Consider the following 26,581-nt stretch of genomic DNA (forward strand, 5'->3'; position numbering starts at 1 on the left):
GGTCAGGTTACATGCTAACTTTCTTCTCCCGTTCCCTTCAGTATTCTTCAGATTGCCATTTCTGCGTTTGTAACTCCTACTCTTTGATGCTTCATTTACTCCTTTATTAGACCTCCTTTCATCTGTTAGAGGAAATCAGAGGGTCCACCCACCCACTCTGCAAGGCCACAGGAATCTGGGAGAGAGGGGGAGCTCAGTCCTACTTTTATGGCTGTGGCAGATGATATCATTTTCACTCTTTCAGACTTTGAGTTGGAGGACCGGGTTGTCAAGGAGACAGCCCCCCAAGGGCTTCCTGCATCTTCCAATCTCTTTTACATCCTCCTGCCTTTTCTTTCCTTTGATCTCTTCCCATGGAAACGATGACAGAAAGTGAAATCAGCCTATATAAGAGATTTGACATGCTATTCTCTTAATTCATGTATGCTGTAACTTGTTTATTTGGGAAGCTGGGGTGACTGTGTACCTGCTGAAACAGCTCAGATTTTGTGCTGATTTAAGATGATCTGAGATGACATTTGTGGAAGACCTCCGTCTTTCACAGGCTGACTTCTCACTAGGATTTCTCCTAACAGACCCAGTCAAATATTGAACATTATTACCACAGGAATTAATAAAACACGGAATGATAAGGAAATGAGTAAACAGGATTATAGAATTTTATAATTGAGATTTGGAAAAACCGTGAGGTAGTCTGGTCAAACTGATCAGGTAAATCACTTGGGGAGCTTTGAAAGAACAGATTTGAGTCTAACATTAACAGTTAAGAGCATGACTTTGGGCCCAGGTTGCCTGGGTTCAAATGTTAACTAGCTGTGTGGCTTTGTACTTTATGCCTCATTTTAAAAATCTTAAAATGGGCATGGTAGTACTTCTTATTGAGAGGATTAAATGAGATAATGCTTACAAAGCACTTGGCACAAAGTTGGACACGTAATAACCTCTATACATATTTTGCTAGTGAAAAAACTGATCATCAGCCAGGTTTGGAAATAATTGGCTTAGCCCAAGCCCCTTGTTTTATAGTGGTAGCCAGAGAAATCGTGAACCTCGCGAACCTTGACTATACATGCCTGGCTGAGTCAAGACTAAACTCTACGTCTCTTAACGACTAGTATGTGTCTTCTGTTTGTTTTGAGGTCAAGCTCCTTTCCCTTTTAATGCTTTTTTGTATCTGTAAAAAAAAATTAGAGCCATTTTTCTTCCTAATTGATTTTTCTTCTTTTTCGTCTGTATATTGATAAAGGGTTTTATGTTTTCAGATCAGTTTTATTAGGAGTTTCCCCTTTAAAATGACCTTCCTGTATTACTTAGAATTAACCTATTCCATAGTCAATTTGGCATGTCACAAACAGATATAAAAGTAATATGCTCAACAGCAGAGGATTTTTTTTTAAAAGCACAGAAAGAAAAATAAGAAAACAAAACTAGGGGTATTTCCACCATTTTTATATATATACACCCTTACACACACATACACAAACACACACACAGAGTGAGTGGGGAGGCTTGCACACCAGAGTTAGTTTATGGAACTGAATTTATACTATATTTGAAGTTTTGTATCTTGCTATTTTTTAATTTTTATGCTGGTATAGTCCTTCCTCATCAAGTGACTAAATGACTGTTCACCCGTAATTTCTTATAGATTTAAAAACATTTTCCTGTTTATTTTTGCCTTTTTATTCTGCCTGAAATGAATTTTATCATATTGTGAAACACAGAACAGTTTTTTCCAAGTAGCCAAAATTTTCAACACTATTTGTTGAATAATGGACACGTTTTTAGATGAGTCTTCTGTTGTATAGAAAGATATTATGTGTCTATTTCAAGGCTAGCTCTTTTGTTCCTTAGATTTGCCTACCTATTCTTGTGCCAGTACCATATTATTCTAAATATAAAAGGTCTATAATAGACTTTAACATTTTACAGGCAAGTCCTTCCTCATAGCCATGAGTCCTTCCTCTTCAAAATTTTCTTATCCATTCTCACCTATTCTTAGTTCTAGGCAAGTAATTAAATATTTGTTAGTTTTTTTAAAAAGCCCCTAAATATTTTTTATCAGGATTGGATTAAAACTATAAATTATTTTGGGAAGAATTGGAATATTGGAACATTTCCATATTGAGTTGTCTCATCCAGACAAAAGTTATCTAACTTCATCGAGGCAAATGATATTTGATATGTTTCTGTAAAGTTTGTAGTTTTCTTCATGTCAGCTGTGCACACTTAAGTCCAGTCCTAGACAATTTGTTTTTGTTAAATTATTATGACTAGTCTTCTTTTCCTCCACTATTTCTTCTCATTGGTTACCGATGATAGATAGGAGAGCTATTTCTTGGACTAATCTTCTTTTGTGTAGCTTCTTTCTTGAATTCAATTATTCTAAAAATTTTTCAATTCTTTGGGCTTTTAAAGACCATAATTACATCTTTCACTAATGATGATAATTTTTTCCTTTCTTTTTCTATAATTATTCCTCTTTTTTCTACTGTTTTCTCCACTGGTTTGGCCAGAATAGTATTAAATATAGTGATGCTTATAAGAATCTTTGTCTTGTACATTTTATCACTGTCAGCTGCCCACACTGTCCTTTTTAATGTTTCTTGCCTTGAATTCATCTCTCTTTGAAATTCTTATGGTTACAACTGCAAACTTTACATGATAAGTTAGGATCATCCTTTTACTTTTAATCTTTGTATATAATTTTAAGTGCCTCTCTGGTGAGGCAGATATAATTGGATATTTAAATTTCAGAATATTTGTCTTGAACAAGAGAATATAGGCTATATTTCTGTAATAATGGATATCTGTGGGGTTTTTTCTGTCATCTTGTTTTCTGCTTTATTGCTAGTTAAAAGAAATTATCTTGCACTCTAGTTTATATTTTCTTAGCCTTTATCTTTACTTATTTGAAAAATCTTTATCCCAATTTAAAATTCATTTCTAAATTTAAAAAATTCTTTAACCTATATTTTTAACATTTAAAGTGAAAAATGAAGTCTTTTACCTCCTTCCTATATATTATGAGCATTGATCCTATTTATCCTTTCTCACTGCAATTACTCACCAGCAGGCTTGGTTAACATAATCTGCAGCTTTAGTTCCAGTTTGTCATTTTTATACCTTATGATTTCTTGCATCATCTTTTATTTCAAGTACACTCTTTTGACATTTGTATCCATTTTGTTAGTATGTTTCAAATAACATTTATTTAGGCTTAACTCTAGGTTTAATTGGTCTTATTGTTCGGCACCAGTCCTTTCATACTGTAATTTCCCCATTCTTGTTTAAATTACAAATCTTCAAATGTTTTTCAATGGCTCGTGAAGACTAAGTAGTGTAAACTCTGTGCTGTCTCAGCATATCACTCCTTTGTCTTTTTATAAATCACGCAGTGAGAAGGGGGTGGGGTTGTCTTCTTCTGTTTCTCTCTTTCTTTGTGCCTTGCTGACTGGTTTCTGAATTTCCAGGCTGGGGGGTGGGTGGCTTGGAGAAGTTTGGAGAGAGAGGTCTTATTGGATCAGGCACTGATGGAATATGACTTCATGCTCTCTGAGTCTGGCAGATGTTTCAAGCTGCTTCTTAGTCTCTGGGCAATTTCATGGTTCCTCTGGAGATGCCCCATTGCGAAGGCCTCTCATCTTGGGAGAGTACATTTCTAGCCTTATTGGTCAATTGCAGTTCCTCCCGACACTCCTAGGATATGATTTCCACTTCCAGGTTCTTTCTGCTCAGATTCTTTGGCTTCTCACAGAGGCACCCTAAAGGTCAGGGTCCAGGATGACCCTAGACCAACCCGCTGTCCCATTTGCTCCACAAGAGAGCGCTCGTATATTCCTTCCTGCCGCAAACAGGGACTAGAGACTGATCCCAGCACAGATACTATTATTCTTCTGCCTCTGGCCACTGAGCTTCCTAAGGTATGAGCCCAGCATTAGTTCTCCGTGTGCTCCACCAGTAAAAGACACATATTTAGGCTGGCGTGAAGGAAATTTGTGTTAAATATCATACTATTTACCCTGATTTTATAGCATCATTTATATTGTTTCCCCCTTCATCTTTTCTTTCTCCTTCAAAAGTCAGAGAGTGTGTGGTTACCCGTCTATATCAGAGCTGGCATCCCTAATCAGATTCCAAGGGCTGCATTCATGGCCATGTTTATTCTGGAAGTGGATCAGTTCATCCTGACCTCTTTGACTACATCAGTTCTGGACTGTGAAGAGGATGAGACCCCCAAACCCTTGCTGGTGTTCAACATTACTAAAGCCCCGCTCCAAGGCTATGTGACTCACCTGTGGGATCACACCAGACCGGTGTCCTCCTTCACCTGGAAAGACCTAAGTGACATGCAAATTGCCTATCAGCCACCAAACAGCAGCCATTCTGAGAGGAGACATTATGAGGTAAGAAGGAAGAGAGACAAAGCTGCTAGCCTATTTGGTATTCATAGAGTCCTTGAAGAGGCTCCACCAGTGGAGAACCACTCCTTTGAGAGAGGCTCTAGTAGTCTGATGCTGGACTGACATAGTCTTCTGAGCAAATGCAGGGAAACATGTCTAGCATATTTGCTTATTGTGGGTTAAGAACTTCTTTCACAGAGAGGAAAAGTTAAAAACACTGATAAACTAAGGAACAAGAACTACAGCCTGAAAAAGTGAGATTAGGTTGTCAAAAATGAGATCAGGCAACAGCAGAAACCTGAATCAGTTTTGCCTCCATCCGTGGTGTATAGCCCAGAAATAATGGTATTTTATATTATAAATGGTCAATGTGTGGTTCATATGCAATTGTTTGTTTACAGGTGGAGTTGGAAGTATATGACTTCTTCTTTGAAAGGAGTGCACCTATTACTGTCCACATCTCCATCAGAACAGCAGACACAAATGCCCCGAGAGTGTCCTGGAACACAGGTAAAGTGCAATATAGGAGTCAAGCAGCATAGCCTTGAGGGGAAGGCAAGAAAGTATATGGGTCAGGAAAAAAAGGTAGCTTTATTCCCATTTTACACATGAGGCAACTGAAACCAGACAGGTTAAGGGTATCAGATAGTTATTTTTTTGGTTTTGTTTTTCCTGCTGTCAGGGTGAGAAATTTAAATCCAGGATTCTTGTGTCCTGAAACTAAGTTCTTTCCTTTAGAGGAGATAAGCCAAAGATCCCTTTCCACTGATTGAGGCAAAAAAGTGACTATTTGTGATACTGAGCATAGTTGGACTGGGAGAGAAAAGGTCTCCAACTCAAAATTGTTCAGAAGCATCGAAGGAAGGCGTAGACTGTAATCCATTGTCTTATTGTTAAGTTGGGTTGCATGGCAATGAAAATGCATAAATAAGAGTTTAAATTGCTTTGTTTTATTTTTTTAAATTGTTTAACTGACTTACAATTTTATATTAGTTTCAGGTGTACAGCATAGTGATTCAATATTTTTATATATTATACTCCATTTAAAGTTATTATAAAGTATTGGCTGTATTCCCTAGGCTGTACAATATATTCTTGTACCTTATTTATTTTACACATAGTAGTTTGTACCTCTTAATCCCCTCTCCCTATCTTGCCCCTCCCTGCTTCCCTTTCCCCACTGGTAACCCGTAGTTCTGTATATCTGTGAGTCTGTTTCTGTTTTTTCATATTCATTTATTTTTTAGACTCCACATATAAGTGATAACATTGAGTATTTGTCTCTCTGTGACTTATTTCACTAAGCACAATATGCTCTAAGTCCATCCACATTGTGGCAAATGTCAGAATCTCATTCTTTATTATGGCTGAGTAATATTCCATTGTATACATAAACCACATCTTCTTTACCTATTCATCTGTTAATGGACACTTGGGTTGCTTTCATATAGTGGCTATTGTAAATAATGTTGCTATGAACATTGGGGCACATGTATCTTTTCCAATTAGCGGTTTTGTTTTATTCAGGTATACCCAAGTAGTGTGATTGCTGGGTCACATGGCAGTTTTATTTTTTAGTGTTTTGAGAAACCTCCATACTGTTTTCCTTGGTGGCTGCACCAATTTACATTCCCACCAACAGCGTACGAGTGTTCTCTTTTCGCCACATCCTTGCCAACATTTGTTATTTGCATTGTTTTTGAATGATAGTCATTCTGACAGGTGTGAAGTGATATATCATTGGGGTTTTGATATGCATTTCTCTGATGACTAGCAATGTTGAGCATCTTTTCATGTGCCTGATTGCCATCTGTATGTCTTCTTGGGAAAAATGTTAATTCAGGTCTTCTGACCATTTTTTTTTAACATCTTTATTGGAATATAATTGCTTTACAATACTGTGTTAGTTTCTGCTTTATAACAAAGTGAATCAGTTATACATATACATATATCCCCATATCTCTTCCCTCTTGCGTCTCCCTCCCTCCCACCCCTCTAGGTGGTCACAAAGCAGCGAGCTGATCTCCCTGTGCTATGCGGCTGCTTCCCACTAGCTATCTATTTTACATTTGGTAGTGTATATATGTCCATGCCACTCTCTCACTTTCTCCCAGCTTACCCTTCCCCCACCCCATATCCTCAAGTCCATTCTCTAGTAGGTCTGCCTCTTTATTCCTGTCTTGCCCCTAGGTTCTTCATGACCTTTTTTTTTTTTTTAGATTCCATATATATGTGTTAGCATACAGTATTTGTTTTTCTCTTTCTGACTTACTTCACTCTGTACGACGGCTGAGTAATATTCCATTGTATATATGTGCCACATATTCTTTATCCATTCATCTGTGGATGGACACATAGGTTGCTTCCATGTCCTGGCTATTGTAAATAGAGCTGCAATGAACATTGTGGTACATGACTCTTTTTGAATTATGGTTTTCTCAGGGTATATGCCCAGTAGTGGGATTGCTGGGTCGTATGGTAGTTCTGTTTTTAGTTTTTTAAGGAACCTCCGTACTGTTGTCCATAGTGGCTGTATCAATTTACATTCCCACCAAGAGTGCAGGAGGGTTCCCTTTTCTCCACACCCTCTCCACCATTTATTGTTTGTAGATTTTTGGATGATGGCCATTCTGACTGGTGTGAGATGATATCTCATTGTAGTTTTGATTTGCATTTCTCTAATGATTAATGATGTTGAGCACTCTTTCATGTGTTTGTTGGCAGTCTGTATATCTTCTTTGGAGAAATGTCTATTAGGTCTTCTGCCCATTTTTGGATTGGGTTGTTTGTTTTTTTGTTATTGAGCTGCATGAGCTGCTTATAAATTTTGGAGATTAATCCTTTGTCAGTTGCTTAATTTGCAAATATTTTCTCCCATTCTGAGGGTTGTCATTTGGTCTTGTTTATGGTTTCCTTTGCTGTCCAAAAGCTTTGAAGTTTTATTAGGTCCCATTTGTTTATTTTTGTTTTTATTTCCATTTCTCGAGGAGTTGGGTCAGAAAGGATCTTGCTGTGATTTATGTCATAGAGTTTCTGCCTATGTTTTCCTCTAAGAGTTTGATAGTTTCTGGCCTTACATTTAGGTCTTTAATCCATTTTGAGCTTATTTTTGTGTATGGTGTTAGCGAGTGTTCTAATTTCATTCTTTTACATGTAGCTGTCCAGTTTTCCCAGCACCACTTATTGAAGAGGTTGTCTTTTCTCCACTGTATATTCTTGCCTCTTTTATCAAAGACAAGGTGACCATATGTACGTGGGTTTACCTCTGGGCTTTCTATCCTGTTCCATTGATGTATATTTCTGTTTTTGTGCCAGTACCATACTGTCTTGATTAGGGTAGGTTTGTAGTATAGTCTGAAGTCAGGAAGACTGATTCCTCCAGCTCTGTTTTTCTTTCTCAAGATTGCTTTGGCTATTCGGGGTCTTTTGTGTTTCCATAAAAATTGTGAAATTTTTTGTTCTAGTTCTGTGAAAAATGCCAGTGGTAGTTTGATAGGGATTGCATTGCATCTGTAGATTGCTTTGGGTAGTGTAGTCATTTTCACAATGTTGATTCTTCCAATCCAAGAACATGGTATATCTCTCCATCTGTTTGTATCATCTTTAATTTCTTTCATCAGTGTCTTATACTTTTCTGCATACAGGTCTTTTGTCTCCTTAGGTAGGTTTATTCCTAGATATTTTATTCTTTTTGTTGCAGTGGTAAATGGGAGTGTTTTCTTAATTTCACGTTCAGATTTTTCATCATTAGTGTATAAGAATGCAAGAGATTTCTGTGCATTGATTTTGTATCTTGCTGCTTTACCAAATTCATTGATTAGCTCTAGTAGTTTTCTGGTAGCATCTTTATGATTCTCTATGTATAGTATCGTGTCATCTGCAGTGAGAGCTTAACTTCTTCTTTTCCGATTTGGATTCCTTTTATTTCTTTTTCTTCTCTGATTGCTGTGGCTAAAACTTCCAAAACTATGTTGAATAATAGTGGTGAGAGTGGGCAACCTTGTCCTTGTTCCTGATCTTAGTGGAAATGCTTTCAGTTTTTCACCATTGAGGATGATGTTGGCTGTGGGTTTGTCATATATGGCCTTTATTATGTTGAGGTAAGTTCCCTCTATGCCTAGTTTCTGCAGGGTTTTTATCATAAATGGGTGTTGAATTTTGTCGAAAGCTTTCTCTGCATCTATTGAGATGATCAGATGGTTTTTCTCTGTTTATTTGCTAATATGGTGTATCACATTGATTGATAGGGGTATACTGAAGAATCCTTGCATTCCTGGGATAAACCCCAGTTGATCATCATGTATGGTCCTTTTAATGTGCTATTGGATTCTATTTGCTAGTATTTTGTTGAGAATTTTTGCATCTATGTTCATCAGTGATATTGGCCTGTAGTTTTCTTTCTTTGTGACATCTTTGTCTGGTTTTGGTATCAGGGTGATGGTGGCCTTGTAGAATGAGTTTGGGAGTGTTCCTCCCTCTGCTATATTTTGGAAGAGTTTGAGAAGGATAGGTGTTAGCTCTTCTCTAAATATTTGATGGAATTCGCCTTTGAAGCCATCTGGTCCTGGGCTTTGTTTGTTGGAAGATTTTAAATCACAGTTTCAATTTCAACACTTGTGATTGGTCTGTTTATATTTTCTATTTCTTTCTGGTTCAGTCTCTGGAGGTTGTACACTTCTAAGAATTTGTCCATTTTTTCCAGGTTGTCCATTTTATTGGCATATAGTTGCTTGGAGTAATCTCTCATGATCCTTTGTATTTCTGCAGTGTCAGTTGTTACTTCTCCTTTTTCATTTCTAATTTGTTGATTTTGAGTCTTCTCCCTTTTTTTCTTGATGAGTCTGGCTAATGGTTTATCAATTTTGTTTATCTTCTCAAAGAACCAGCTTTTAGTTTTATTGATCTTTGCTATCGTTTCCTTCATTTCTTTTTCATTTATTTCTGATCTGATCTTTATGATTTCTTTCCTTCTGCTAACTTTGGGGTTTTTTGTTCTTCTTTCTCTAATTGGTATAGGTGTAAGTTTAGATTGTTTATTTGAGATGTCTCTTGTTTCTTAAGGTAGGATTGTATTGCTATAATCTTCCCTGTTAGAACTGCTTTTGCTGCATCCCATAGGTTTTGGGTCATGGTGTTTTCATTGTCATTAGTTTCTAGGTATTTTTTGATTTCCTCTTTGATTTCTTCAGTGATCTCTTGGTTATTAAGCAGTGTGTTGTTTAGCCTCCATGTGTTTGTATTTTTTACAAATTTTTTCCTATAATTGATATCTAGTCTCATTTCAATTTTCTTAAATTTACCAAGGCTTGAGTTGTGACCCAAGATATGATCTATCCTGGGGAGTGTTCCGTGAGCACTTGAGAAGAAAGTGTATTCTGTTGTTTTGGGATGGAATGTCCTATAAATATCAACTAAGTCCATCTTGTTTAATGTATCATTTAAAGCTTGTGTTTCCTTATTAATTTTCATTTTGGATGATCTGTCCATTGCTGAAAGTGGGCAGTTAAAGTCCCCTACTATGATTGTGTTACTGTCCATTTCCCCTCTTCTGGCTGTTAGTATTTGCCTTATGTATTGAGGTGCTCCTGTGTTGGGTGCATCAATATTTACAATTGTTATTTCTTCTTCTTGGATTGATCCCTTGATCATTATGTAGTGTCCTTCTTTACTTCTTGTAATAGTCGTTGTTTTAAAGTCTATTTTGTCTGATATGAGAATTGCTACTCCAGCTTTTGATTTCCATTTGCATGGAATATCTTTTTCCATCCCCTTACTTTCAGTCTGTATGTGTCCCTAGGTCTGAAGTGGGTCTTTTGTAGATAGCATATATATGGGTCTTGTTTGTGTATCCATTCAGCCAGTCAGTGTCTTTAGTTGGAGCATTTAATCCATTTACATTTAAGGTAATTATCGATATGTATGTTCCTATTACAGTTTTCTTAATTGTTTGGGTTTGGTATTGTAGGTGTTTTCCTTCTCTTGTGTTTCCTGCCTAGAGAAGTTCCTTTAGCATTTGTTGTAAAGCTGGTTTGGTGGTGCTGAATCTTAGCTTTTGCTTGTCTGTAAAGAGATCCTTGTTGGGTAGAGTAATCTTGGTTTTAGGTTTTTCCCCTTCATCACTTTAAATATGTCCTGTCACTCCCTTCTGGCTTGCAGAGTTTCTGCTGAAAGATCAGCTGTTAACCTTATGGGGATTACCTTGTGTGTTATTTTTCCCTTGCTGCTTTTAATATTTTTTCTTTGTATTTAATTTTTGATAGTTTGATTAGTATAAGTCTTGGTGTGTTTCTCTTTGGATTTATGATGTATGGGACTCTCCGTGCTTCCTGGACTTGATTAACTATTTCCTTTCCCATATTAGGGAAGTTTTCAACTATAATCTCTTCAAATATTTTCTCAGTCCCTTTCTTTTTCTCTTCTTCTCTGGGACCCGTATAATTCGAATGTTGGTGTGTTTAATGTTGTCGCAGAGGTCTCTTGAGACTGTCCTCAATTCTTTCCATTCTTTTTTCTTTATTCTGCTCTGCAGTAGTTATTTCCACTATTTTATCTTCCAGGTCACGTATCCGTTCTTCCGCCTCAGTTATTCTGCTATTGATCCCTTCTAGAGAATTTTTAATTTCATTTATTGTGTTGTTCATCACCGTTTGTTTGCTCTTTAGTTCTTCTAGGTCCTTGTTAAACGTTTCTTTTATTTTCTCCATTCTATTTCCAGTATTTTGGATCATCTTTACTATCATTATTCTGAATTCTTTTTCAGGTAGACTGCCTATTTCCTCTTCATTTGTTTGGTCTGGTGGGTTTTTACCTTGCTCCTTCATCTGCTGTGTGTTTCTCTGTCTTCTCATTTTGCTTAACTTACTGTGTTTGGGGTCTCCTGTTCACAGGCTGCAGGTTCATAGTTCCCGTTGTTTTTGGTGTCTGCCCACAGTAGCTAAGGTTGGTTTAGTGGGTTGTGTAGGCTTCCTGGTGGAGGGGACTAGTGCCTGTGTTCTGGTGGATGAGGCTGGATCTTGTCTTTCTGGTGGGCAGGTCCTTGTCTGGTAGTTTGTTTTGGGGTGTCTGTGGCCTTTTTATGATTTTAGGCAGCCTCTCTGCTAATGGGGTGTGTTGTGTTCCTGTCTTGCTAGTTGTTTGGCATAGGGTGTCCAGCACTGTAGGTTGCTGGTCGTTGAGTGGAGCTGGGTCTTTGCGTTGAGATGGAGATCTCTGGGAGATTTTCTCCGTTTGATATTATGTGGAGCTGGGATGTCTCTTGTGGACCAGTATCCTGAACTTGGCTCTCCCTTCTCTGAGGCACAGCCCTGACGCCTGGCTGGAGCACCAAGAGCCTGTCATCCACACGGTTCAGAATAAAAGGGAGGAAAATAAAAGAAAGAAAGAAAAAATATAATAAAGTTATTAAAATAAAAAGTTATTATTAAAAAAATTTTTTTAAGTATTAAAAAGGAAGGTAGATAGCAACCAAACCAAAAAACAAATCCACCAATGATAACAAGTACTAAAAACTATACTGAAAAACAGAACAAAAAAAAAAACAGACTGACAGAACCCTAGGACAAATGGTAAACGGAAAGCTATACAGACAAAATCACACACAGAAGCATGCACATACACACTCAGAAAAAGAGGAAAAGGGAAAAAAATATATATATATCGTTGCTCCCAAAGTCCACCTCCTCAATTTGGGATGATTCGTTGTCTATTCAGGTATTCCACAGATGGCAGCATACATCAAGTTGACTGTGGAGATTTAATCCGCTGCTCCTGAGGCTGCTGGGAGAAATTTCCCTTTCTTTTCTTTGTTTGCACGGCTCCCGGGGTTCAGCTTTGGATTTGGCCCCGCCTCTGCGTGTAGGTCGCCTGAGGGCGTCTGTTCTTCGCTCAGACAGGACGGGGTTAAAGGAGCTGCTGATTCAGGGGCTGTGGCTCACTCAGGCTGGGGGGAGGGAGGGGTACGGATGCGGGGCGAGCCTGCGGCAGTAGAGGCCGGTGTGACGTTGCACCACCCAGAAGCGTGCCCTGCGTTCTCCCGGGGAAGTTGTGCCTGGATCACGGGACCCTGGCAGTGGCGGGCTGCAGAGGCTCCCAGGAGGGGAGGTGTGGATAGTGACCTGTGCTTGCACACAGGCTTCTTGGTGGCGGCAGCAGCAGCCTTAGCATCTCATGCCCGTCTCTGGGGTCCGCGCTTTGAGCCGCGGCTTGCGCCCGTCTCTGGGGCTCTTTTAAGTGGCGCTCTGAATCCCCTCTCCTCGCACGCCAGGAAACAAAGAGGCAAGAAAAAGTCTCTTGCCTCTTCAGCAGGTTCAGACTTTCTCCCGGACCCCCTCCCGGCTAGCTGTGGGGCCCTAGCCCCCTTCAGGCTGTGTTCACGCCGCCAACTCCAGTCCTCTCCCTGGGATCCGACTGAAGCCCGAACCTCAGTTCCCAGCCCCGCCCACCCCGGCGGGTGAGCAGACAAGCCTCTCTGTCTGGTGAGTGCTGGTTGGCACCGATCCTCTGTGCGGGAATCTCCCCGCTTTGCCCTCCGCAGCCCTGTTGCTGCGCTGTCCTCCGCAGCTGGGAAGCTTCCCCCTCCGCCACCCGCAGTCTCCACCCGCGAAGGAGCTTCCTGGTGTGTGGAAACCTTTCCTCCTTCACAGCTCCCTCCCACTGGTGTAGGTCCCGTCCCTATTCTTCTGTCTCTGTTCTTCCTTTTTCCCTACCCAGGTACGTGGGGAGTTTCTGCCTTTTGGGAGGTCCGAGGTCTTCTGCCGCGTTCAGCAGGTGTTCTGTGGAGTTGTTCCACATGTAGATGTATTTCTGATGTATCTGTGGGGAGGAAGGTGATCTCCACGTCTTACTCTTCCTCCATCTTGAAGCTCCTCCTTCTGACCATTTTAAAATCAGATTGTTTGGTTTTCTGCTGTTGAGTTGTGTGAGCTGTTTATATATTTGTATATCCAGTAAGTTGTCTTTTCATTTTGTTGATGGTTTCCTTTGCTGTGCAAAAGCTTTTAAGTTTGATTAGATATCATTTGTTTATTTTTGCTTTTGTATCTGTTGCCTTAGGAGACAGATCCAAAAAAATATTGCTATGATTTATGTCAAAGAGTGTTCTGCTATGTTTCCATCTAGGAGCTTTATGGTTTCCAGTCTTACATTTAGGTCTTTAATCCATTCTGAGTTAATTTTTGTATATGACATGAGATATTGTTATAATTTCATTCTCTTACATGTAGGGGCCTGGTTTACTGTAGGACTTTCCCTGAATTGAGCCAGTGGTATAGGGAACTGTTACTGTTCCTTCAATCTCTAGACTGACTTACTTTATAGACCCAGAGCCCTTTGAAAAGGAGGCAGGCACATTTGAGGAAGACACTTCAGTAATATCACAAACATATAAGGGGACTCCCCTTCCCCAGTGGGACCTGTAGACATTTTTCATGGTCACTGCACACTGAGACTAGGCAACTACCTCAAACTTCTAGGAATTATTGAACAGTGACTTTGCAACAACACTGGTACCTGGGGACACAGGGTGCCATTGTAGTGGGAGTTCACGGAGTCTGCATTTAGGAGATAAATGGATTTTTAACCAGGATATCTCTCAGCGGTCTCAGTGGAACCCTGATTATCACTCATGGTTTATTTTGTAGTTTCTGTGTGGTAGTTTAAATAGCGACCCTCAGCAGATAGTAGAATCCTCACTTTAGCTCCCAGACTCTTCCAGTAAAGGCTATTATGGTCTAAAAGACCAAAGGAAGCATGTGGTATTTCACTTGCCTAAAAAGATAATAAATCAAAAGCAATACTACATTCCTTGGGGGAACCTCAGGTATTAGAACCACCACCAAAGATGTGAAAAGAGTGGTGCGGTCTTACCACATCCTCATTATTTATTTATTTATTTACTTACATTTCTTTTTTCAGAAAAATTTATTACAGTATAGTTGATTTACAATGTTGTGTTAGTTTCAGGTGTATAGCAAAATGACTCAGTTATACATATATTCATTCTTTTTCAGGTTCTTTTCTCATATAGGTTAACACATAATATTGAGAAGAGTTCCCTGTGCTATATAGTAGGTCCTTGTTGGTTATCTTTCTTGTATATAGTAGTGTGTGTACGTTAATCCCAAGCTCCTGATTTAATCCTTCCCCCCTTCTTTCTCCTTTGGTAACCATAAGTTTGTTTTCAATATCTGTAAGTCTGTTTCTGTTTTGTAAATAAGTTCATTTGTATCATTTTTAAAAATTAGATTCCACATGAGTGATATCATATGATATTTGTCTTTCTCTGTGTGACTTACTTCACTTAGTATGGTAATATCTAGGTCCATCCATGTTGCTGCAAATGGCATCATTTCATTCTTTTTTCTGGCTGAGTAATATCCATTGCATATATGTACCACATCTTCTTATCCATTCCTCTGTCAGTGGACATTTAGGTTACTTCCATGTCTTGGCTATTATAAGTAGTGTTGCAGTGAACATTGGGGTGCATGTATCTTTTCAGATTATGGTTTTCTCTGGATATATGCGCAGGTGTGGGATTGCTGGATCATATGGTAGTTCTATTTATAGTTTTTTAAGGAACCTCCATACTGTTCTCCATAGTGGTTGTACCAATTTACATTCCCACCAACAGTGCAAGAGGGTTCCCTTTTCTCCACACCCCCTCTAGCCTTTATTGTTTGTAAACTTTTTGATAACGGCCATTCTGACCAGTGTGAGGTGATACATCATTGCAGTTCTGATTTGCATTTCTCTGATAATTAGTGATAATTTGCATGTACCTATTGACCATCTTTATGTCTTCTTTGGAGAGGTGTCTATTAGATCTAATGCCCAGTTTTTGATTGGGTTGTTTGTTTTTTGACATAGAGCTATGTGAGCTATTTGTATATTTTGTAGATTAATCCCTTGTCAGTCGCATCATTTGCAAATATTTTATCACATTCTATGGGCTGTCTTTTCATTTTGTTGATGGTTTCCTTTGCTGTGCAGAAGCTTTTGAGTTTAATTAGGTCCCATTTGTTTTTGTTTTTATTCTCTTTACTCTAGGAGGTGGATCAAAGAAGATATTGCTGTGATTTATGTCAAAAAGTGTTCTGCCTGTGTTTTCCTCCAACAGTTTTATATTGTCCAGCCTTAAATTTAGGTCTTTGATCCATTTTGAGTTTATTTTTGTGTATGGCGTTAGAGAATGTCCTAATTTAATTCTTTTACATATAGCTGTCCAGTTTTCCCAGCACCACTTCTTTTTTCCATTGTATGTTCTTACCTCCTTTGTCATGGATTAATTGACCATAAGTGTGTGGGTTTATTTCTGGACTTCCTATTCTGTTCCATTGATCTATGCGTCTGTTTATGTGCCAGTGTCATACTGTTTTGATTACTATAGCTTTGTAGTATAGTCTGAAGTCAGGGGGCATGATACCTCCAGCTTTGTTCTTTTTTCTCAAGATTGCTTTGGCAATTCTGGGTCTTTTATGGTTTTATGTTAATTTTAGGATAATTTGTTCTAGTGTGAAAAATGTCATGGGTATTTTGATAGGGATTATGTTAAATCTGTAGATTGCTTTGAGTAGTATGGACATTTTAACAATATTTTTCCAATTCATGAACATGGGCTACCTTTCCATTTCTTTGTATCATCTTCAATTTCTTTCAGCTTTCTGTAGTTTTCAGAATACAGGTCTTTCACCTTCTTCGTTAAGTTTATTCCTAGGTATCTTATTCTTTTTGATGCAGTTTTAAAAAGGATTGTTTTCTCTTTATGATTGTTATTATTAGCTTATAGAAAAGCAACAGATTTCTGTATATTAATCTTGTATCCTGCAACTTTACCGAGTTCACTTATTAGTTCTAATAGGTTTTTGGTGGAGGCTTTAAGGTTTTCTATATATAGAATCATGTCATCTGCAAATAGTGATAGTTTTTTTGTTTGTTTGTTTGTTTGTTTGCGGTACGTGGGCCTCTCACTGCTGTGGCCTCTCCCGTTGTGGAGCACAGGCTCTGGAAGCGCAGGCCCAGCGGCCATGGCTCATGGGCCCAGCCACTCCGCGTCATGTGGGATCTTCCCAGACCTGGGCACGAACCCGTGTCCCCTGCATCGGCAGGCACACTGTTAACCACTGCACCACCAGGGAATCCCAATAGTGACAATTTTACTTCTCCCCTTCCAGTTGGATGCCTTTTATTTCTTTTTCTTGTCTGGATGCTGTGGCTAGGACTTGCATTACTGTGTTAAATAGAAGTAGAGAGAGTGGTCATCCTAGTTTTGTTCCTGAGTTTAGCAAGAAGCCTTTCAGCTTTTCACTGTTTAGTATGATGTTAGCTGTGGATGTGTCATAAATGGCCTTTATAATGTTGACATATGTTCCCTCTGTGCCAACTTTGATAAGAATTTTCGTCATGAAAAGGTGTTGAATTTTATCACATCCTTTTTTTGCACTTATTGAGATGATCATGGGATTTTTGTCCTTCCTTTTATTAACATGGTGTATCATACTGATTGATTTGTGGATCTTGAACCATCCTCGCTTACCTGAAATAAATTCTACTTGATAATGTTGTATGATCCTTTTAGTATATTGTTGATTTGGGTTTGCTAATATTTTGTTGAGGAATTTTGCCTCTATATTCATCAGAGATATTGGCTGGTAATTTTGTCTAGTTTTGGTATCAGATTAATGGTGGCCTTGTAGAGTTAATTTGGGAGAGTTCTCTCCGTTTCAATTTTTTAGAAATAGTTTGAGAAAGATAGGTATTAGCTGTTTTTTTATATATGTTTGGGAGAATTACCCAGTGAAGCTGTCAATCCTGGGCTTTTGTTTACTGGCAGTTTTTTTTTATTATTTAAAAAAAAATTTTTTTTAATTTCTAATTCAGTTTCACTACTGGTGCACAATCTGTTCAGATTGTCTATTTCTTCCTGATCCAGTCTTGGAAGAGTGTATGTTTCTAGAAATTTATCCTTTTTCTCTACGTTATGCAATTTGTTCGCATATAACTGTTTGTATTATTCCCTTATGATTTTTTTCTCTGTGATATCAATTATTTCTCCTCTTTCATTTCTTACTTTGTTTATTTGAGTCCTCTCTATTTTTCTTGATGAACCTGGACACAGGATTATTGTTTTTGTTTAACCTTTCAAAAAAACAGATTTTGGTTCCATTGATTTTTTTTCTATTGGTTTTTTTTTGTCTCTATTTTTATTTATTTCCTCTTTGATCTTTATAATTTTCTTCCTTCTGCTGACTTTGGGCTTCCTTTGTTCTTCTCTTTCTCTTCTCTAATTCCTTTAGGTAGTAGGGTAGGTTGTTTTTTAAGATTTTTCTTGTTTCGTAGGGTAGGCCTGTATTGTTGTAAACTTCCCTCTTAGAACTGCTTTTTCTGTGTTACATAGATTTTGGAAAGTTGTGGGTTTATTTTTTTTTTTTTTCATTTCTCTCAAAGTATTTCCTGATTTCCTCTTTGATTTCTTCATTGACCCATTGGTTTTTTTAGTAGCATGTTTTTTAGTCTCCACGTGTTTGTGTTTTTCTCATTTTTCTTCCTGCAATTGATTTCTGGTCATACCATTGTAGTTGGAAAAATGCTTGATATCATTTCTATCCTCTTAAATGTTCTGAGACTTGTTTTGTAGCCTACCATGTGATCTATCCTGGAAAACATTCTCTGTACACTTGAAAAGAATGTGTATTCTGCTGTTTTTGGATGAAATATCCTGTAGGTATCTGTTAAGTCCAACTGGTCTAAAGTGTCATTTAAGACTATTATTTCCTTGTTGACTTTATGTCTGGATGATCTGTCCATTGATGTAAGTGAGGTGTTAAGTTCCCCTAATATTATTGTATCATTGTCAATTTCTCTCTTGATGTCTGTTAATATTTGCTTTATATACTTAGTTGCCCCTATATTAGGCATATTTGTTAGCAAATGTTATATCCTTTTCTTCTGTTTATCCCTTTATCATTATATAATACCCGTTTTGTCTTTTGGTAAGACTTTGTTTCAAAGTCTATTTTGTGTGATATGGGTATGGCTACCCCCTGCTTTCTTGTCATTTCCATGAAGATCTTTTTTCTATCACCTCACTTTCAGTCTGTGTGTTTTTAGCTCTGAAGTGGACCGCTTGTAAGCAGCACATGGATGGATCTTGGGTTTTATTGTGTGTGGTTTTTTTTTAATCCAATCAGCCATCCTATGTCTTTTCATTGAAACATTAAGTCCACTGGCATTTACAGTGGTTATTGATAGGTATGTACTTATTGCCACTTCGTTACTTGTTTTCTGATTCTTTTTGTTGTTCCTCTCTGTTCTTTTCTTCTTTTAGTTGCTTCCCTTGTGTTTGATGATTTTCTTTAGTGGTATGCTTGTGTTCCTTTACTATATATTTGCTTTTACTAGTGGGATTTTTCCTTTCCTACAGATTCTTACTTCTTGTTGTAGCCTGTTCTTTTCCACTTAGAGAAGAACCGTTAACATTTCTTTTAGAATTGGTTTAGTGTTGATGTACTCTTAGTTTTTGCTTATCTGAGAAGTTCTTTATCCCTCCTTCAATTCTGAATGATAATCTTGCTGGATAGAATATCCTAGGTTGTAGGTTTTTCCCCTTTCAGCACGTTAAATATATCATGCCACTTCCTTTTGGCCTGCAAAATTTCTTCAGAAAAATCCATTGGTAGCCTTATGGGGGTTCCCTTGTATGTGATTCTTTGTTTTTCTTTTGCTACCTTTAGAATTCTCTTTTATCTTTTGCCATTTTAATTATGATATGTTTTGGTGTGGTTCTCTGATTTCATCTTGTTTGGGATGCTCTATGCTTCCTGTACCTGGATATCTGTTTTCTTCTTCAGGTTTGGGAAGTTTTCAGCTATAATTCCATCAAATAAATTTTGACCCCTTTTTTTTCTCTCTTCTCCTTCTAGGACCCATGTAATGTGAATGTTATTATGTTTGATGTTGTTCCAACCATCCCTTAAACTGTTTTTATTTTTAAAAATTTGTTTCTCTTTTTGCTTATCTGATTGGATGTTTTCCATTATTCTATCTTCCAGAACACTATGTGTTCCTCTGTATCATTTAGTCTGTCATTAATTATTTCTAGTATGTTTTTCGTTTCAGTTATTGTATATTCAGTTTTGACTGTTTTTTTTCATATTTTCTAGTTCATCTATTCCCTAGTTCAGTTAACATTCTTATTACTAATCTTTAAACTCTTCTTCTGGTAATTAATTCATCTCTGTTTCACTGGTTGGTTTTTCAGGTTTTTTTCCTTCTTTCGTTTGAAATAAAATCCTGTCTTCTTGTTTTGGTTAACTTTCTCTGTCTCTATAAAATTAGGTAAAAGTTACCCATCCTGGTCTTGAATGTGTGTCCTTGTGTGAGAGCATCCCTGTACAGTCTGTGTGTTCCCAGTGGATTTCACGGGAGAGCTTGATCTGGTGTGAACATAAGTCATGTCTTTCCCCAGAGCGTGCTGGCAGCTATCAACTTTGTAGGGGTTGGGGCTGGAGATGGAGGAGCTAGAGCCAGAGCCAGGTGTGAGTGGGAGCTTCTCCTCTGCTCAGTGGCCAACACCGCCCTGGAGCTGGAGCAGAAACCCTGGGTTGGGCTCAAGCCAGCTCCCTCCCCCACAACTGTGCTCTCTCCTCAGCTGTGGCAGCCCTGGTTCTAGTGGGGAACTGTGCCTCAGAGCAAGAGGGGTTGGAAAGGGTGCCTGGCATGGGCCAGGGCACGCACTGAGGCAGTTGTGGGAAACCAGCCAGAGTCCTGGGCAGTTTCAATCTGCTTTCTCTCTCTTGTCATGGGAGTGAGCGAGAATGTGTGTGTTCTTCATGAGCAGAGTCTAGATTTCTTACAGCCCTGTTGTCAGTCCTATTGGTTTTCAAACCTTCTAAGGGCACTCGTCCTCCCACTGTTGGACCCCAGGGCTGGGGGACCCAGTATGTGGTTCAAGCCACTCCCCAGGGATATCTCCACCCTTGTAATCCCCCTCTCTTCTGTGTCCCCTCCTAGGGGTGCAGGTCCCAACCTGATTGATTCTCTTCCTTTCCTACCCAACTCCATGTGGATCTTTCTTATAGCCTTGGTTGCATAAGGGTCTTTCTGTCAGTCTCCAGTCCATTTCCAGTGAGAATTGCTCCACATGTAGATGTATTTTTGATGCATTCACAGGGGTGGGAGGAGGACAGGAGGTGAATTCTGCATCTTCCTACTCTGCCATCTTGACCTCCTCCTGCTTTATTTCTTTTAAAAGAAGGCTTTGCACTGCCTCTCATTCCTGAGTAGATTTAAAATGCAATGTATATATTTAGATAAATGTAAATGTGAAATGTAAATGAAGATTTTTTTTCCTTTCCCATTAATACCATCAAGAGCATTCAAAACATACTTATAAACAGTGTTGGTAGGTTCAGTTAACACAGAAAATATCTGTGTGATTTAAATACTCAGGTGGCAGCTTAAACCGATTACCTCTTGTGCTTGTGTGTGTGTATCTGTGTGTGCTTGCACATGGGTAACATACCACGTGTGTGTATTTGTATGTATGTGAGTTTCAGTAGAGATGGACAACGTTGGTTGGGCATCCTTGATTTATGATCTGGCTCTCTGTACTACTCTACCTCTGTTTGAGGGATAATGAGAGAAAAGAATGAATTAGTGATCTAAAGTTTAGTAATAATCAAATATTAATTACGTTATTGCTTGAGTGTAGAGACTTAATGGTCTGCCTGTGTATGTGTGATCTGTGAAACCAGGCTTGTTAAGAGCTCCAAATCTGGTTTTGACTAGTTTGGACACCAGAATTCTTTTTTAAATGAAATTTTATTTATTATGAACTGAAGTTCATCATTGAAAACTTGGAAAGCACAATAAGTAGGATAAATAATAATGAGTTAATAGTAATGAATAAATGAATGAAATAATAATGGGTGAATAAAATCACTCATTACTCCACCACGAAGACATACCCGCCATTACTATCTTGCTATATGTTCTCACTTGCTCCCCTCCTGCATCCCATGATGCCTTGTCCTGTGCTGTACTGTGCACTCTTGGCTTCAAAACCCTTATTACCAGTCGCAGAGGTTCTTCATATGTGCTTGTCCTCCCTCTCTCCCTCTTTTCCTGCTTCCCTTCCTTCTACCCATCCTTATTTCTCTCTCCCCCACTACCTCCTTCCTCCCTCCCTCCCTCCCTCCCTCCCTCCCTTCCTTCCTTTCTCTCTTTCTTTCAATATGCCATATGTCTTAGCCCAGGTACCATAGCAAACAGCCCCTTAGGCAGATTACATGCGCTAACGCTTTACTGAAAACTAGAGTAAGGGGAAGGGAAGTTGGGGGTTTGGGGGCAGCAAATAAAAAGGTGGTGTGACTGAGCTGGTCATAGGTTTACAAGAAAATAAAGCTGATTGCTCGATAGTGCTGATATCTCCAGTAGGAGATGAACCCACTCTCTGTGGGAAGAGTCAGGGGTGGAGTTGAGAAAGTGTGAACAAACACGTGTCAGCTCCTTCCATCTCCTCTCTCACCCTGGTCAGTTTGCCTCACTGGATGTTAACTCCCCACATGCCTGGGTTGTGTTACCTGGCTCTTCTTAACAGCACTGTACAAACTCCTTGAGTCCCATGGTGTAGGACCTGGCCATGGTCACAGGGAAGGTCACGCCAAAACCTCGTCTGGTGGGCAGTTGAGGGCAGCAACATCAGAAGATGAGGCAGCGGTGGCAGCCAGGGCTTTACAATGTGGGGACTGTGGGAAGCCTATTGGAGCTGCTGCAGCTAGAAAGCAGGCACATGGTCAGCATCAGGAGGAAGGGGAGCTGGGTAGATTTGAGGGGAAGCATTAACTGGGTCCACCAGTGCACTGTCTTTAAATTTCATCACCTTGCTTCTTTAAAAGGCTTTCTCCTTTTCGAGAGTCTCTTCAGTCTGTTGGCCCCCAGCTCTACTGGGTAATGGGAATGGTTGACGATGCTGCCTGTCTCTAACGGCAGTGTTCAGTCTGGAACCTGTATTCTTGCTCTGAGCAGCACGCATTCTCTCCCCATTTTCCCTCCAGCGTGCTGGGTCCAAGGAGAAGGTTTTATTTTTAATTTCTTTAGTTATAAAAGTCCCTTCCTTATTAGAGTCTAGATTAAAACACAGCCCTCATTATAAAGTGTCAGACCTTTCCTGTCTAACATCATTAAATATTCCCTAGCACAGTAACTCTGTATTTGTGTATTTAACCACTTGAATTCTCTATCCCGTGGGATACTTATGCTCTTATAATTTATGTGTAAAAGCACTTCTGACTCTTGCCCACTTGAAATATGTGAATGCAGCCTTTGAAAAATTCCTTGTGGACCTTTTTGAACTAGAGACCACTGTGAGCATAACATCTGTTATTTCCTTCTAATATTTATTTTTGGCACCATCATGCCTCTAAAGGATATGTCATAAGGAACCAGTTGTCAGGTTGGAGTCAATAGTACTAATAGTAAAAATATTACTTAAAATAAACACTAAATTCCAGTTTCTCGAGAAGCTTTTGAAGATACAGTTTTTACCTAGTTTTGTGAGTGAAAATTCTTTAATCTTGTCTTAAAGTAGGCATCTTGGCATGTCATAGAACTTTCCAGGACACTTTTTGTGCTTTCTCTTGTAGGTCTGAATCTCCTAGAGGGACAGTCTCGGGCCATCACTTGGGAACAGTTTCAGATTGTTGACAATGATGACATTCATGCTGTCCAGGTAGTCATTGTGGATGGCCTGCAGCATGGACAGCTTACTCTGAGAGGTGAATGAACAAACTTTGTAACTTAGAAAAAAACCCAAGAAGTATTTTCTCCAAAAGCAAATCATATTTAACAGGATATGTGTAGTATCTCTTGAGCTTCATTTCTAAATGAATTATCATAAGCTCCAGATCCGGAGATCTTGAAACCATTGGCTTTTATATTAGGATGCTCAAATCAATGGATGACATTTTATGAATGGTCTTTTGTACTTGAGTCATTGTTTAAATCTCAGATTTGCTTTCTGGAGCCATGTAGGGCTCCTTCTAAATATACTCCTTAACTGATTATCTTATCCCAGTTCAAAGACAAAATATTTCCTTTTCATTTCTCTGCTTCAGAGAAATGCAGTGAAAAACAGAAAAACTTATGTTTTTTAATTAGTTAGTAATAATTATGCTATTATGTTATTAGTAGCAGTTGCTGTGGTTTAAAAGAAATGAATTTATAGTTATACGGATGGTAGTTAACAAGGTAATGGCCCTAATAAAAATATCCATACTTAATGATAATATAGTCCATTTCTTGTAATGAGCTCAGAGGATTTAATTCTATTATCCTCTTAGTTTGCCAAACTGTAAAGTAGAAAGAGAGCTCTTATTTATCATTGTTTGTGATTAGGAAATTCTGAAAAAAATAAAATCAAAGATAAAATGATAAATTCTCCTGCCTAATCCCAAGACAATGGGAGTTTAGCTTAAGCCGGATGTATTAGTTAGGATGGATGTTCAGCTGCATGTAAGGAAAACACAACTACAGCAGCTTAAAAATTCAGGAGTCACTCTCTCCTTGTGACAAGTTGCACAGAGGTAGGTATTCTGTATCCATGATGCCAGCGGCTCTTTTCTGCTCTGTCAGTGGTCACAGGATGGTGCCTACACCTCTAGGCTTTTAATCAGTGTTAGGGGAAGGAAGAAAGAGAAGGAACAATAAAAAAAATTAGGCCATCTAAGTTTGCTCTATTTTACAACTTTTCCTAGGAGCCTGATACAATGAAGTCTGATTATATCTCTCATCAAGTTACATACTATCCCCCTAGGTGCAACAGAGTCTGGGAACCTGAGTATTTTTAAATAGTCATATTACCATTCTAAATAAAACTAGGATTCTTGTACTGAGGAAGAAACAGAAAGTTCCTGTTGGGCAAGTAACTCATAGTGTTCATTATACTCATGTTTAATCCATAAAACCATATGGAGTGGGGAAAGAAATAGGACACCTGCCATCAAGAATTGTAATAGTTTGTGCAGAGTGAAGCTATGTTTATCAGTACTATAGAAATGAAGTGGAGAGTCATAGCCCATAATGCAATGATGTTCTGGCTCAGAGGAAGAAAATAGTGTAGACATTTATTAAGCATTTACTTTGTGCCAGATTGTACAAAGCATTCTACATACTTTATCTCACATCAGCTTTATGAAGCAAGGTACTATTATTACACTCACTTTGCAAATGGGAACCTGAGACTTAGAGAAGTTGACTTGTCTGTCTGGAAAATGGCCGAGCTGGGATTCGAACCCAGGCCATTTGCTACCAGAGCTGTAGCTCTTGCTCATTAAGCTAGTGATTCTCAAACTTTAGCATGCATTAGACTCCTGAAGGGCTTGGTAAAACATAAACTGCTGGGACCCACCAGCAGAATTTCTAATTCAGTAGGTCTGGGGTAGGACCTGAGAACTTGCATTTATAATGACTTCCCAGATGGTGCTGATGCTGCTAGTTCGAGACCACGACTCTAAGAAGTGCTGTCAGATGATAATAATGAGTCGAAGAGCAATTAATACTTATTGTAGGTACACTGTTTGAGTTCTCTCATCCTTAAGAGGGAATGTTAGGTAGGTATTATTATCTCTGTTTTATAGATAAGTCTCAAATAAATTAAATACCTTGCCCAAGTCCACCCAGCTAATAAGTATTACAGCCAGTATTCAAAACCAGGTCTTTGGAGCCCCAGAACCCACTAAACAATCTATGGTTTTTCCAGGCGAGGGAAGCATTGGCTGCACCACTTTCCATTTCACACCCTCTCCTGCAGTGCTGCTTTCACTAACCTGCTGCCTCCACACCTTTTTCATTCCGCTCCACCTCTGTTCTTTCCATCAGGGGGGAAGGGGTTTCTCTTCACCGTGGCTGACCTTCAGGCTGGAGTCGTTCAATATCATCATGATGACAGTGACTCCACCAAAGACTTTGTGGTCTTCAGGATATTCGACGGCCAACACAGCATCCGACATAAGTTTCCCATCAACATCTTGCCCAAAGATGATAGTCCACCATTCCTCATAACCAATGTTGTGATTGAACTGGAGGAGGGGCAGACCATACTGATCCAGGGTTCCAAGCTGAGAGCTTCAGACATGGACTCCAGTGATGACTACATCTTCTTTAATATCACGAAACCCCCGCAGGCTGGAGAGATTATGAAGAAGCCAGCACCAGGACTGATAGGTAAGTTCTGGGCAGTTAAGATCATTTGTGTTAGAATTTGTGCTAAGGGGGACATCAAGTTTATGAGGTAAGATTCTATTATTATTATTACCATTTCGTAGATGGGAAGCCTGAGATTTAGGTTAAGTTGATCTATCCATATGGAATCTAGAAAGTTCCAGAGCTGGGCCTCAAGATAACCATTACACTGTGAAAAATTTAGTCTGCTGTGCAAGGTAAGAGAACAAATAAGGTTGAAGAGATATGTTTGACCTATTCTAGATTATTGATAAAGAAATTTCATGAATAACATTTATTTACATTTTGTTAGAATAATTTCATAACTACTTTTTGAAGTAGGTAGGTCAGGAGCTTGACAAAATAGGTATCAAGCAGTTTTACTTAAGACTGTTTCTTTTTTTAAACATATTTAATTTTATTTTTAGTTAATTAATTATTTAAAAATTGAGATATAGTTGATGTACAATATTATATGTTTCAGGTGTATAATATAGTGATTCACAATTTTTAAATGTTATAATCCATTTATTGTTATTATAAAATATTGGCTATATTTCCCATGTTGTACAACATATCTTGAAGCTTATTTATTTTATACATAGTAGTTGGAACCTCTTAATCCTATATGCCTATATCGCTCCTCCCCCTTCACTCTCCCCATGGGTAGCCACTAGTTTGTTCTCTATATCTGTGAGTCTGTTTCTTTTTTGTTATATTCACTAGTTTGTTGTATTTTTTAGATTCCATGTGTTAGTGATATCATACATTATTTGTCTTTCTCTGACATTTCATTTAGCATAATACCCTCTAAGTCCATCCACATTGTTGCGAAATTTCATTCTTTTTAATGGCTGAGTAGTATTCCATTGTATGTATATGTGTGTGTGTGTGTGTGTGTGTGTGTGTGTGTATACACACCACATCTTCTTTGTCCATTCATTTGTTGATGGACACTTGGG

General features: G+C 38.6%; 1 protein-coding gene across 15 annotated transcripts in view; it reads left to right on the plus strand.

Annotated features, from left to right (window-relative positions):
• Positions 1-26,581, plus strand: part of FREM1 (FRAS1 related extracellular matrix 1) — a 170,769-nt gene that overhangs the window by 25,944 nt on the left and 118,244 nt on the right. For 14 of the 15 annotated variants that reach the window (XR_003790791.1, XM_029202856.1, XM_029202857.1 and 11 more), the window contains exons 6-9: positions 4,083-4,406; positions 4,805-4,913; positions 23,045-23,176; positions 25,278-25,622. Coding sequence is in view for 14 of the 15 variants with exons in the window: in XM_029202856.1 (XP_029058689.1) it covers positions 4,083-4,406; positions 4,805-4,913; positions 23,045-23,176; positions 25,278-25,622 (910 nt within the window). In the remaining variant the exon portion in view is untranslated. The remainder of the gene's footprint in view (positions 1-4,082; positions 4,407-4,804; positions 4,914-23,044; positions 23,177-25,277; positions 25,623-26,581) is intronic. The other variant, XM_029202862.1, reaches the window with a different exon arrangement.

The sequence above is a fragment of the Monodon monoceros genome, unplaced genomic scaffold (assembly GCF_005190385.1).
Source record: "Monodon monoceros isolate NGI ecotype Baffin Bay Population unplaced genomic scaffold, NGI_Narwhal_1 Super_Scaffold_5, whole genome shotgun sequence".
Taxonomy (NCBI): Eukaryota; Metazoa; Chordata; class Mammalia; order Artiodactyla; family Monodontidae; genus Monodon; species Monodon monoceros.